The sequence below is a fragment of the Solanum tuberosum genome, unplaced genomic scaffold (genome assembly GCF_000226075.1).
Source record: "Solanum tuberosum cultivar DM 1-3 516 R44 unplaced genomic scaffold, SolTub_3.0 scf00141, whole genome shotgun sequence".
NCBI classification, from domain to species: domain Eukaryota; kingdom Viridiplantae; phylum Streptophyta; class Magnoliopsida; order Solanales; family Solanaceae; genus Solanum; species Solanum tuberosum.
The window spans coordinates 1,026,508-1,039,634 of NW_006239075.1; the positions used below are offsets into that span (position 1 = coordinate 1,026,508).

General features: G+C 32.5%; 1 protein-coding gene across 1 annotated transcript in view; it reads left to right on the plus strand.

The window, feature by feature from the left end:
• LOC102597879 (alpha-glucosidase-like) overlaps positions 1-6,396 on the plus strand; it is an 11,674-nt gene extending 5,278 nt beyond the window's left edge. The window contains exons 2-5 of the mRNA XM_006353024.2: positions 2,783-3,486; positions 4,121-4,351; positions 4,471-5,117; positions 5,445-6,396. Of these exons, the coding sequence (XP_006353086.1) occupies positions 2,783-3,486; positions 4,121-4,351; positions 4,471-5,117; positions 5,445-6,323 (2,461 nt within the window). The 3' untranslated portion in view covers positions 6,324-6,396. The remainder of the gene's footprint in view (positions 1-2,782; positions 3,487-4,120; positions 4,352-4,470; positions 5,118-5,444) is intronic.
• Positions 6,397-13,127: the final 6,731 nt, after the last annotated feature.

Consider the following 13,127-nt stretch of genomic DNA (forward strand, 5'->3'; position numbering starts at 1 on the left):
ATATTTTACTATATAAGAAGAGTGAATAAAATTCACTCTTCTTTCGACACGTGGCACCAAGATGGCCCACCTACTTTTATACACTCCTCTTTCATTATATTTTAATTTTTTCCTTTTTAAATAGTACTAAAAAATAAATTTAAAATATTACAAATTCGATTAACTCTCAAAATTTTACGCGAATTGTATAATTAAGACGAAGGGAATAACATATATTATTTGAAAAATTACTATATAATTACTACTCTTCTTATATAGTAATATTTTAATTTTTTCCTTTTTAAATAGTACTAAAAAATAAATTTAAAATATTACAAATTCGATTAACTCTCAAAATTTTACGCGAATTGTATAATTAAGACGAATGGAATAACATATATTATTTGAAAAATTACTATATAATTACTACTCTTCTTATATAGTAATATTTTAATTTTTTCCTTTTTAAATAGTACTAAAAAATAAATTTAAAATATTACAAATTCGATTAACTCTCAAAATTTTACGCGAATTGTATAATTAAGACGAATGGAATAACATATATTATTTGAAAAATTACTATATAATTACTACTCTTCTTATATAGTAATATTTTAATTTTTTCCTTTTTAAATAGTACTAAAAAATAAATTTAAAATATCACAAATTCGATTAACTCTCAAAATTTTACGCGAATTCTATAATTAAGACGAAGGGAATAACATATATTATTTGAAAAATTACTATATAATTACTACTCTTCTTATATAGTAATATTTTAATTTTTTCCTTTTTAAATAGTACTAAAAAATAAATTTAAAATATTACAAATTCGATTAACTCTCAAAATTTTACGCGAATTCTATAATTAAGACGAAGGGAATAACATATATTATTTGAAAAATTACTATATAATTACTACTCTTCTTATATAGTAATATTTTAATTTTTTCCTTTTTAAATAGTACTAAAAAATAAATTTAAAATATTACAAATTCGATTAACTCTCAAAATTTTACGCGAATTCTATAATTAAGACGAAGGGAATAACATATATTATTTGAAAAATTACTATATAATTACTACTCTTCTTATATAGTAATATTTTAATTTTTTCCTTTTTAAATAGTACTAAAAAATAAATTTAAAATATTACAAATTCGATTAACTCTCAAAATTTTACGCGAATTGTATAATTAAGACGAAGGGAATAACATATATTATTTGAAAAATTACATTAAGAATACCATAAACCACAATAGTTAACAACTTACAATATTTGAAAAACATATTAACTCTCAAAATTTCACATGTGTCACATAAATTGGGACAAATGGAGTAACATATATTATTTGAAATTACGTTAAGAATATTATTAATCACAACTTAAAGTATTTAAAAATACATAACATATATTATTTGAAAATAATGTAAAAAATATTATAAATCATAATAATTAACAATTTAACGGATATTGTGCCCGTGCTTCCATTTAGAAGTGAGAATGTTTAGGAGCTTAGGGTTAGTCAGTCAATTGACCGATTTGCCCTTCTTCTTCAACTTCCTCTATTTACTACAAAAATAGTACTAAAAATCAATTTAAAATATTAAAATTTTGGTTAATTCTTGAAATTTCACATGTATTGCATAATATAATAGAGTAGTAACATATATTATTTGAAAATTATATAAATAGTACTAAAATATAGTTTAAAATAGTACTAAGAATTTGATTAACTCTCGAAATTTCATATGTACTGCGTAATTGAGATTGAGTGAGAAATATATATTATTTGAAAAATAGAATAAATATGTGATATTATTAGAAAGAGCTTTAATATATATTTTAAAAATTATTTTGTCTTCCGTATATGATTTTCTGCATATATGTGGAGTTTTAAAGTTTTTAACATTTTAATATAGAAATATGATTATTTGAAAATTTTAGTACTTTCTTCATTTAAATTTTTCCTTGTTTTTCTTTTAATTTGTTCTAGATTTAAAAATTACATAAAAAGTACTTAAAATCACAATGTAATAATATAAGATATTAAAAAAACATAATTAAAAATCATAAAAGAAATTTTATTGACTCTTTAATTCCATATTGAAACATAAGAAGTTTGTTTGAAAATAACATAAAAAGTAACGTAAATTAAAGTAAAATAACAACTAAAAATATTGAAGAATCATATAAGAAATTTAGTTGACTTTCGTAAAAGTACCTACGTCACATAAAATGGAACAGAAAGAGTAATATATATTATTTGAAAATGATATAAGAAGTGCTATAAATCACAATAAATTAACAACTTCAAAATATATTTAACAAAATCACATACAAAAAATTATATAACTCTCCAAATTTCATCGGTGTCACATAAATTGAAACAAAGAACTACTCCCAATTTATGTTATTTACTTTCCTTTTTAGTCAGTCCCAAAAGAATGTCACATTTCTATATTAAGTAACAATTTGATTATAAAATATTTATTTTACCCTTAATGAAATAATTTACAGTCATACAAATTTATGTCATTCATTTTGGACTACAAATTTTAAAAGTATTCATTTCTTTTTTAAACTCCGTGGCGAATCAAACTACCTCACATAAAATGAGACGGAGAAAGTAATATACATTGGGCCCGCGCTGGCGCGGGAACCTAATAACTAGTATAAGTAGAAAGTAGAATAAGTGGAGAAAATGCAAGTAATATTATCTAAACAATAATTTTTCTTAGTTAATGTAAATTAACCTTATTAAAAAAATGTTTAATTTGTTTTCTTTCTCCCTCGTTACAGTTTGGAAACAAACGACCGTCTCCGAATACGAATAACCGACGCTAACCACCAACGATGGGAAGTGCCGGAAGAAATTCTCTACCGTCCACCACCGCCATCGCCACCGTCAACCTCCAACTCCCCATCAGAAAACCAATCCCCAATTACCCTCTCTAACCCAAACTCAGACCTAGAGTTCACCCTTCACAACACCACCCCATTCAGTTTCACCGTCCGCCGGCGCTCCACCGGTGATACTCTTTTCGATACTTCGCCGGAGAACCAAAACCCCGACACAGTCCTCATATTCAAAGATCAATACATCCAGATCTCCTCGGCACTACCAACTACCAGAGCTAATCTTTACGGTCTCGGAGAGCACACTAAAAGCTCGTTTAAGCTCACACACAACCAGACTTTGACTCTATGGAATGCCGACATTGGGAGTTCCAACGCGGACCTTAATCTCTATGGATCCCATCCTTTTTATATGGACGTCCGTTCGTCGGGTCCGGCGAAGGAAACGGCCGCCGGAGTTAGTCATGGGGTTCTGCTTCTGAGTAGCAATGGCATGGATATTGTGTATACGGGTGATAGGATTAGTTACAAGGTGATTGGTGGGTTAATTGATTTGTATTTCTTTGCCGGACCTTTGCCGGAAATGGTGGTGGATCAGTATACTCAGCTTATTGGTCGTCCTGCTGCTATGCCATATTGGTCTTTCGGTAATGACTTTCTTTTCCTTTTTTTCTTTTTCCGTTCGTCGTTTTTCTATTGTGCACACCTCGACTAATTTCACAGGTAATTTCTGAGGAACCTATTACATGGGTTGAAAGGCATTGAATAGAGCTTAAACTATGATCTATGAGCTTATCTTATGTAGGTTGCATTGCTCAGCCTAGATAACAACAAGCCACTAGTGTGTCCAGGTCAGCTTGTGTATACCTCGACTAATTCCATAGAGTACGTACTACCTCACACCAAGGTAGATATCGGGTAACTTTGTCCACCAAGACTTGGACATATAAGAAGAAATCACCTAGTGTTTTGTCGGATCATTTGTTTGTGAAAGGGAAATATGAAGTAAAATTATACATTTAGTTAAAGGCATATTGCTCACTATACGTTGCCTCGTTCTCAAAGACGACGTTGCTTTGAACATTGTGCTGAACTTCACATGTGGAAAGTGTGCCACGAAGAAATTTAGGAATGCTAAATTCCTCCACTCCTGTCATTCCTATACTGATGGAAGTTGAAATTGTTCTGTTTGGTTCCCAGCTTCTACCTTCATTCTTTAGGAAACAACTATTACACATGAAAATACTCACATTTCAAAGTAATGGTATTGATATGGTGTAGGATTTCACCAATGCCGGTGGGGTTACAAGAATATTGATGATGTTGAACTGGTAGTGGATAGTTATGCAAAGGCTAGGATACCGCTGGAGGTTATGTGGACTGATATTGATTACATGGATGGTTTTAAGGACTTCACACTCGATCCAGTTAACTTCCCACTGGAGCGGGTAATTTTTTTTCTCAGGAAGCTTCATCAGAATGATCAGAAATATTTACTAATAGTAGATCCAGGTAACTTGTCTCCGTCATCAAGTTTTAACAATTTCCCATTTACCTAGATAAATTAGATACGAGTACGACTCATCATCATGTAACAAGTGTTATTTTGTTTGTCTTTCTTTTTACTGCAGGAATTAGTATCAACAATACATATGACACCTATAGGAGAGGCATGGAAGCAGATGTCTTCATAAAACGCGATAATATGCCCTACCAAGGGGTTGTTTGGCCAGGGAATGTTTATTATCCTGATTTTCTAAATCCAGCTACTGAAATATTTTGGAGAAATGAAATTGAGAAGTTCCAGGATCTCGTACCTTTTGATGGCCTGTGGCTTGACATGAATGAATTGTCAAACTTCATAACTTCCCCTCCTACACCATCATCTACCTTTGATGATCCTCCCTACAAGATAAACAACTCTGGCGATCACTTGCCCATCAATTATAGAACAGTTCCAGCCACTTCTACACATTTTGGTGATACAATGGAGTATAATGTCCATAACCTTTATGGATTACTTGAATCTAGAGCCACTTATAGTGTGTTGGTTAATGTCACTGGTAAAAGGCCATTCATTCTTGCAAGATCAACTTTTCTTGGCTCTGGCAGATACACGTCACATTGGACTGGAGACAATGCTGCTACCTGGAACGATTTGGCATACTCCATTCCTACTATCTTGAGCTTTGGATTGTTTGGAATTCCAATGGTTGGAGCTGATATATGTGGTTTTTCAAGTAACACTACTGAAGAGCTTTGCCGCCGCTGGATTCAGGTAAATTCATGCTTGGAGTTTTGTCAACAATGCCGCCTCCATCTCTCTTTCTCCCCCTAAAGCTACAACTTTTCACCAATGTTAATAGCCATGAAATATGTTGTTTTTCAAGGAACACTGTTGCATGATAAGGTTTAATGAACCAAAGTTATTCGTTGTCTTAAATGGTATGCTTTGAAATTGTGTTTAAGAAAAGTTAAAGCATGTGTCTATCTCTCAGTTTGACCAAATCGTTAATTTGATGCTGTAGAAGCAGAATTTTATCATAATATTAGGAGCTCTCTTCGCCTTGACTTCTTAGTAATGAGAGAGACTGGCTTTATGCAGCTTGGAGCAGTCTATCCATTTGCAAGAGACCACTCTGCTAAGGACACAACCCCCCAAGAGCTCTATAGTTGGGATTCAGTTGCTGCAGCAGCCAAGAAAGTCCTTGGGCTCCGATATCAGTTACTTCCATACTTTTATATGCTTATGTACGAGGCACATATAAAAGGGACTCCCATTGCACGACCCCTCTTCTTCTCTTTCCCTCAAGATGCCAAGACATTTGATATCAGCACACAGTTCCTTCTCGGTAAAGGTGTCATGATCTCACCTGTACTTAAGCAAGGAGCAACCTCTGTTGATGCATATTTCCCTGCTGGAAACTGGTTTGACCTCTTCAATTACTCTCGCTCTGTGAGTTTGAATCAAGGAACATATATGACACTTGACGCACCACCAGATCATATAAATGTACATGTTCGTGAAGGGAACATATTGGTCATGCAAGGGGAAGCAATGACAACACAAGCTGCTCAGAGGACTGCATTCAAACTCCTTGTCGTGCTGAGCAGCAGCGAAAACAGTACAGGAGAACTATTTGTGGACGATGACGATGAGGTGCAGATGGGAAGAGAGGGAGGGAGGTGGACGTTAGTTAAGTTTAACAGCAATATCATTGGCAATAAAATTGTGGTTAAATCAGAGGTTGTGAATGGACGATATGCGCTGGATCAAGGATTGGTCCTTGAAAAGGTGACATTATTGGGATTGGAAAATGTGAGAGGATTGAAGAGCTATGAGCTTGTTGGATCACACCAGCAAGAGAACACAACAATGAAGGAAAGTCTTAAGCAGAGTGGACAGTTTGTTACTATGGAAATCTCAGGGATGTCAATATTGATAGGGAAAGAGTTCAAATTGGAGCTATACATCATTACTTAACAAATGAATTAAGTTATATACGCTTGTTGTATGAAAATTTCTTTCATTTATCAATGCAGTTTAATTTATGATATTATGTTCTTCCTATTTTTACCAACTTACCAATTAACGTTTATTCATGTGATTACCTTGTTTCTTTTTGTATATTATATGGATGATCCGAAATGCAAGATGTTTTGAAGGTAAAAGCAGCAAAAGTGATTTGGTGTTGATGAATAGTGTCAGACTAAATTTGGTGTGATGCTATTCACATACTTAAATGGCTTTATTCAATATTCCTCGTCATTTATGGCACAAAATTCTATTGAAAGTGAGCTTGAGGCGGCAACAACACTTGCTTTAACAAAAACAAATTAAGTCGTAGAAGTAGCAGACACATTTACACTGAAATTTTGAATGCATTTGATATTTGATAATGCAAATTTAACAAATCATATAACAAGTAACAAATTATATAACAAGTGAGTAATTTTGAATTTGTTAACAATTTAAAATATTTGTTATTGGAATGATAAAATGAGTGAACCATATTTTAGGGATTATCGGCAGAAAAGAACATAATCAAATTGGGTGGCTCAGCCGAAAAACAAAACTGGAAAATTTGTGTTCTCAAAGTAACTTCTCCCAAATTTGGGCCATTACTTCCTAACTTTCCGCCTGAAAATTTGGGCCATTACTCCCTAAACTTTCCACCTGAATTTTCGTTGCCCAAGGCGAAAGTTGAAGTATTAGCTATCATCGTACTTTTAGTGTATTTTGTACCATAAAGTAGAAATAACCCTAATTTTGTGGAATCCATCTAATAAACGCATGTTGATTCTCCTTTTTGGTTGCCGTAAACTTACCCATTTCATCCCATTTATGAAGAAGTACTTGGTTTATCAGAGGAATACTTACGGGTCCGCACAGAAATACAGGGGTACAACAATGCGAGCCATGATTTTTTGGTTAAGTTAGTTGTGGTTAGGATTTAAATGGGGTTTACCGAATCCAAAGATGGGTGGTAGAATTTCTAAGAAAACTTTTTATATTGCTTTGAAGATTGTTTGATTTTGCTTGGTTGCATTACAAATGAATGTCCATCTATTTATACTACACATTTAAAGGCTAATATGTAAATAAAAATTATTACACAAGTCCTACATATTTACAAATAGACCATTCTTCTAGAATTCTCTACAAGACTAAAGTATTTTAAGGTGTTCCAAGAACTCTTCTAGGATATTTTAGAGTCTTCTCAAAACTTCTCCATAAATCTAAAATGTTCCCATTAAGACTAGCACACTTATGCTTTCACATGGACAATTTTATGAACTTCTCCATAAATCTAAAATGTTCCCATTAAGACTAGCGCACTTATGCTTTCACATGGACAATTTGATGCCTAATTGGTACTCCCTATGTCCCTAATTACTTGTCCACTTTTCTTTTTTTAATTGTCCCTAATTACTTGTCCATTTTGACAAATCAAGAAAGGACAACTTTTTTCTCTCTATTATATCCTCAATTTATTACTTTGAAAAATGTAGAACTTCTTGAAAATCTAAAGTTTTTAGTTCATCCACTTTATAATTAATAGGGGTAAAATGGTGAACACACTATATCAATGATTATTTTCTTAATAAGTAAATTCAAAAGTGGACAAGTAATTAGGGACAGAGGGAGTATGACAAAGTAACGGGTCATGACACTCTCCCCCACCCGATGCTGTGACGACCGCGGCGCATTGTTTTGCATGAACTCTCAAATTTTGTCTTTGAATTGCCACAAATCTTCGTACCGTTTAGTGTCTCTTCCAATAGATGAGAAACATGGTGGTGGTTTGTTGCCCTTGTGCAACTCTGCAGACATCACATCTTTGTTCTCTTATAGAACTTTCTCTATACATTATGGCAAAGTCCCTTTAGCACTATTATCTTTAATCACACTCGCAATAGTGGCTATGAACGTCGATTCCCCTTCTTAAGGCCCGTCACAAGCTGCATGGACAATAGTTGAGCTTGTCCTTATATCTTTGGCACCTTAACCAGAAGCACCATAAATGATCCTTCTTGCTCTATAACCATATCGAGTCTTGTTATAATATGGTCTAATGTCTTCCTTCCTTGGATAAGGGAACAATAAACTTGTGTATCATGGGATTAGGCATTAATGCATAATGTATTTTAATACCATGTTAGCTCTGACATGGTATTATGATACATCAGATATGGTCACATTTGTTCTATGTTAATTACTCAAGTTTAAGGCTGAATTGTATCCTATTACAACATATTAGAGATCTTTCTTTATTCCGATAATAAATTCTCAAACTAGTCAACCTAGTGTAACTAGAATAGAATACAAGTTTCTTTAATGTACTTTCATATATCAATATGATTAGTAAATTGTTTAACTAATGTACAATGACTAAAAGTGAAATCTAAATTGTTTAACTAATGTACAATGACTAAAAGTGAAATCTAAATTGTTAACTAATGTACAATGACTAAAAGTGAAATCTAAATTGTTAACTAATGTACAATGACTAAAAGTGACATCTAAATTGTTTAACTAATGTACAATGACTAAAAGTGAAATCTAAATTGTTTAACTAATGTACAATGACTAAAAGTGAAATCAATCAATCAATTGTGCCTCAATCCCTTATTAATTATATGGATGGATAAGCTATATGAATCATCTATTATCCATCCTGCTCTATTCTGATTTATTTCCCTTATGATGTTGAATAAATTGTGTTTTACTAAAAAATGTTAGATCAAGATAGTCATTTTACTTTAATTACCACAATTGAAAAAGTTATTCAGTCTAGAGGGCAGTGATTAACTAAATTGTGTCAGACACAATGAAAGTAGGTCAACTAATATGGATAAAGGGATCAACAATCTTAGTAACAAAACTACCAAAATGAAAATGGCCATATTAGAAAATTTCATGGTTTGCTCTTTCTAGCTTGATACGCAGGCTGTTAAAAACACCAAAATCGGGCTTCGGTAGAAAGGAGTAGGTTTTTTCTACCAAATAACTTGAATAATCAAACTAATACTGACTCCATCCCATTTTCTACGACCTGCTCTGACTTTTAGGAATTTTAAGAAAAACATTTGAATAAGAATTACTAGAAGGGAGCTCAGTATATATATCAAATACTAATTGAAAAATGTGAGAAGATATCAAGTTGTTGCATCAAATACAAAGTAACAATGAATTAGAATATCAAAAGAATACACAGTATTACTATGGTAGAAGCCAACATTAATTTAAAAGGTTGTATATTTGTTGGACAAGCTAAAATAGAACATAAGTTAAACAAAATAGGATAAGTAATACTTAAACTGAATAACTACCATAATGTCAAGGTAGTTGTATAGAATCGAAGAAAACACATAAGCATGTTTCTATTATTTTCTCGTTCTCAATTAGCAAAGCTCTGACCAAGCCATATAAAGTAAGCATAGCTAGGTAAGAAAATCTAATCAATCTGTCGATTTGATGATAGGGCATAATAGTCTATAGCCTTTTACACTCTTTAACAATATAATCTATCCTTCGATTCAGTAAATCGAATTTAAATCCAACCGCAACTTAGAATACCAAGCGTATCACCAAGATTAACTAGAATTTCATGGTTCACTCTGTTGGGCCCTTGTATTCTTGTGCAAGCTAATAAGATTCATTTCTGAATATTAGGTCACATTTGCAACTCTTTTTGACATGTAAGTTCATGAAAGACTGCAGATGGACCCATTTGGCATCAAAAGTTTCTTGATTTTTTAAAAATAGATAGTAAATTTCTTTATAATCCTCCTTAAAATTGATATTTATCACTATAAATTCCTCGTAATTGTAGGTTAAACCCAACAAACTCATAAGAACTAGATCGAAAATGGAAATGAACTTATGTGTATTAAGAGAAGGATTCCACAACATTAGGGTTGATGCTTTAGGTGGACAAAAAACACAACAAATTACTATGGATAGATAATAGCTCAAGTTTGGGCAATAAAATTTTTGGTGAAGAACTATGGATTACTGGCCCAAAATTGATGGAACTTATTAGGTTTGCTATTTTTGTTTTTCAACTTAAGGTGAACCATCAGAGTAATTTGGTTCTGCTCAACTGAGAATGTATAAAGTATGGTTCACTGATTAGATCACACCAATAATGATATCTTATTTTCAGCTCTTCAATCATGCGTACAAGCATCCTGGTCAAGATATTATATATTATTAGTGCATTTGAACACATTTTTATGGCAATCTTTTTGCCATTTTCTTTCACTTCGTTTCGTTCGTCTTCCATAGACGAAACAAGAACAAGGACAAGGACAAGGACAAGATTTGAGTACAACATAGTAAGGCATGGTTGGACTATGCAGAGCTATTGCCAAGAAGTCGTGGAAGCAAAAAGAAGATAACACGCATTATGTTGACATCTCCATCAATAGAGATTAGTTAGTGCTATGGTAGACTCCGGTGTAGAAGCCAACATCATGATCAAGCCAACAACAACGAAATTGGTGCTGAGTTACAATCCAAGTAACACCTGCCTTAAGACGGTCAATGCACCACCGACTCCTGTGTGTGGAGTCACCCATATAGTAAGTATCATACTAGGCAAGTGGAAAGGTAAAATCAACTTTATTGTTGCTCTTTTAGACATCTTTGACATAATTTTCGGCTAAGAGTTCTTTCAAAAATGTCACACGATGATCGATCCCTACCTCTAATGACTCTTGGTTATGAAACAAAAAAGGATTATTCATAGTGCCTCTGGCTAAGGTACCAAAGACAGAAGGACAAGCTCAACTATTGACCATGCAACTTGTGAGGGGCCTTAAGAAGGGGGAGTCGACGTTCATAGCCACTATTGACAGTGTGATTATAGTACTAAAAGGACTTTGCCATCATGTATAGCAAAAGTTCTAGAAGAGAACAAAGATATGATGTTTGCAGAGTTGCACGGGCAACAAGCCACCACCATGTTTCTCATCTATTGGAAAGGATAGTGAACAATACGAAGACTTGTGGCAATTTAAAGACAAAATGCAAGAGTTCATGCAACACCAATGTGCCGCGGTCGTCGCAACATCGGGTGGGGAGAGTGTCATGACCTATCACTTTGTCATAGTACTTAGGCATAAAATTGTCCATATGAAAGCATACATGTTCTAGTCTTAATGGGAAGATTCTAGATTTATATATGGAGAGGGTCTACCATATGTAATACTCTAAATGACTGCTCACAAATATTAGTTATATTAAATCGAGTTTACACAATGCCTACATAAATTAACCCATTGTATCATTATTTAATGTTCTCTTGGAATCAAATTTTCATTAAATGAACATGAATTAATTTATTTTGATTAATTAATTTGATCAGTGAACATGAATAAATTACTTAGTTTTTCTATGTTAAACAAATTCATACTTTCAAGCCTAATAACTCTCAAGGGTAAATTAGGAAGAATAGTGTCATTTATGCATTGATTTTGTGAAATGACAAGTATTAAAGATTATCTATTTTTAGTAAGGACGACATGTTAATAGGAACCGAGGGAATAGTAGATTGTATGCTTAACTTGCAGTTTTAAGGTATGAGGTCTTTTGTAGTTATTGTCAACTTTCATCAAATATATATACACTTCACAATCTTAGCTTTAATCGTTGATGAGTTTGATCCACTGGTAACTCCGCAAAGGCAAAATATGTGGTGCTTGTGATGTGTATGATTAAATACCTTAACCTAAAAAGTTTTCGAAAATAAAATAGTGCAATTTTTTCATCATAGAATGTAGATCAAAGAAAGTGTCATTGTAGGAAAGTTGCAGTCCATAGTTCTCCATTTATCTGAAAATTTGAGAGTTAATTAATGTCCTTTCAACAAAAGAACTATTAGAAACTGTTGATAATGATAATGAGGTGATATTCAACTAAATTTGCCATCAAGCATTACTATGTTATGAATGAAATTGTTTTGTAAATGTGAGAAATAGTAAAGAATATGATATGCAATTGTTTCAATTTGAATATGTTGAGACAAGCTTTTTACTAAACAAACAGACGATCTCTGAAACTTATTGTATTTTATACTTGACAAATTATATTGGAATTGATATCATTTCATTTAGTAAAGAGCTGATAACAATGAGGACTTGAAACTCTTGTTATCTTAACTTCAACATATATGATAATGGAACTAATTAAGTCCTTTTGTTATTTGAAATCGTCTTTGCAAATTATATTTGCACTTCCATCGTCTCAATTTTGCAAATTATATATGCACTTTCATCGTCAAAGATATTTAAATTCTAAACTCCTCCTTAGTTAATTACAACTACAAAGAAATATCTTTTATATTACAATGCATAATATAATGATAATGACTCATATCATAGATAAAGATATATTACATTGAACAGCGGACACATGATTCTCAGAGAATACCTTTTATATATGTTGTTATGCGTAATATAATGAAAACGACTATAAAGATATATTACATTGATTCATTGAAAGTTAGTATGTCGGACCGTGGTGAGCACGGGTCCTTACCATCTAGTATATACATATGCAATTAGTCATACATACACTTACAATCAAATACTCAACTATCACACGATTTCAATTAATGAGATTTTGTATGCGTGCACTGAGTATATTTTGCTATTTTTAAAAGGAAAATGATGCTACATTATGATAAATAAATAAAATCTCACTATATTTATGTTGAAAACGAAGAAGATTAAGGGGTCGTTTGGTCAACATGCGGAATAAAGTGAGATATTTAAAATTATA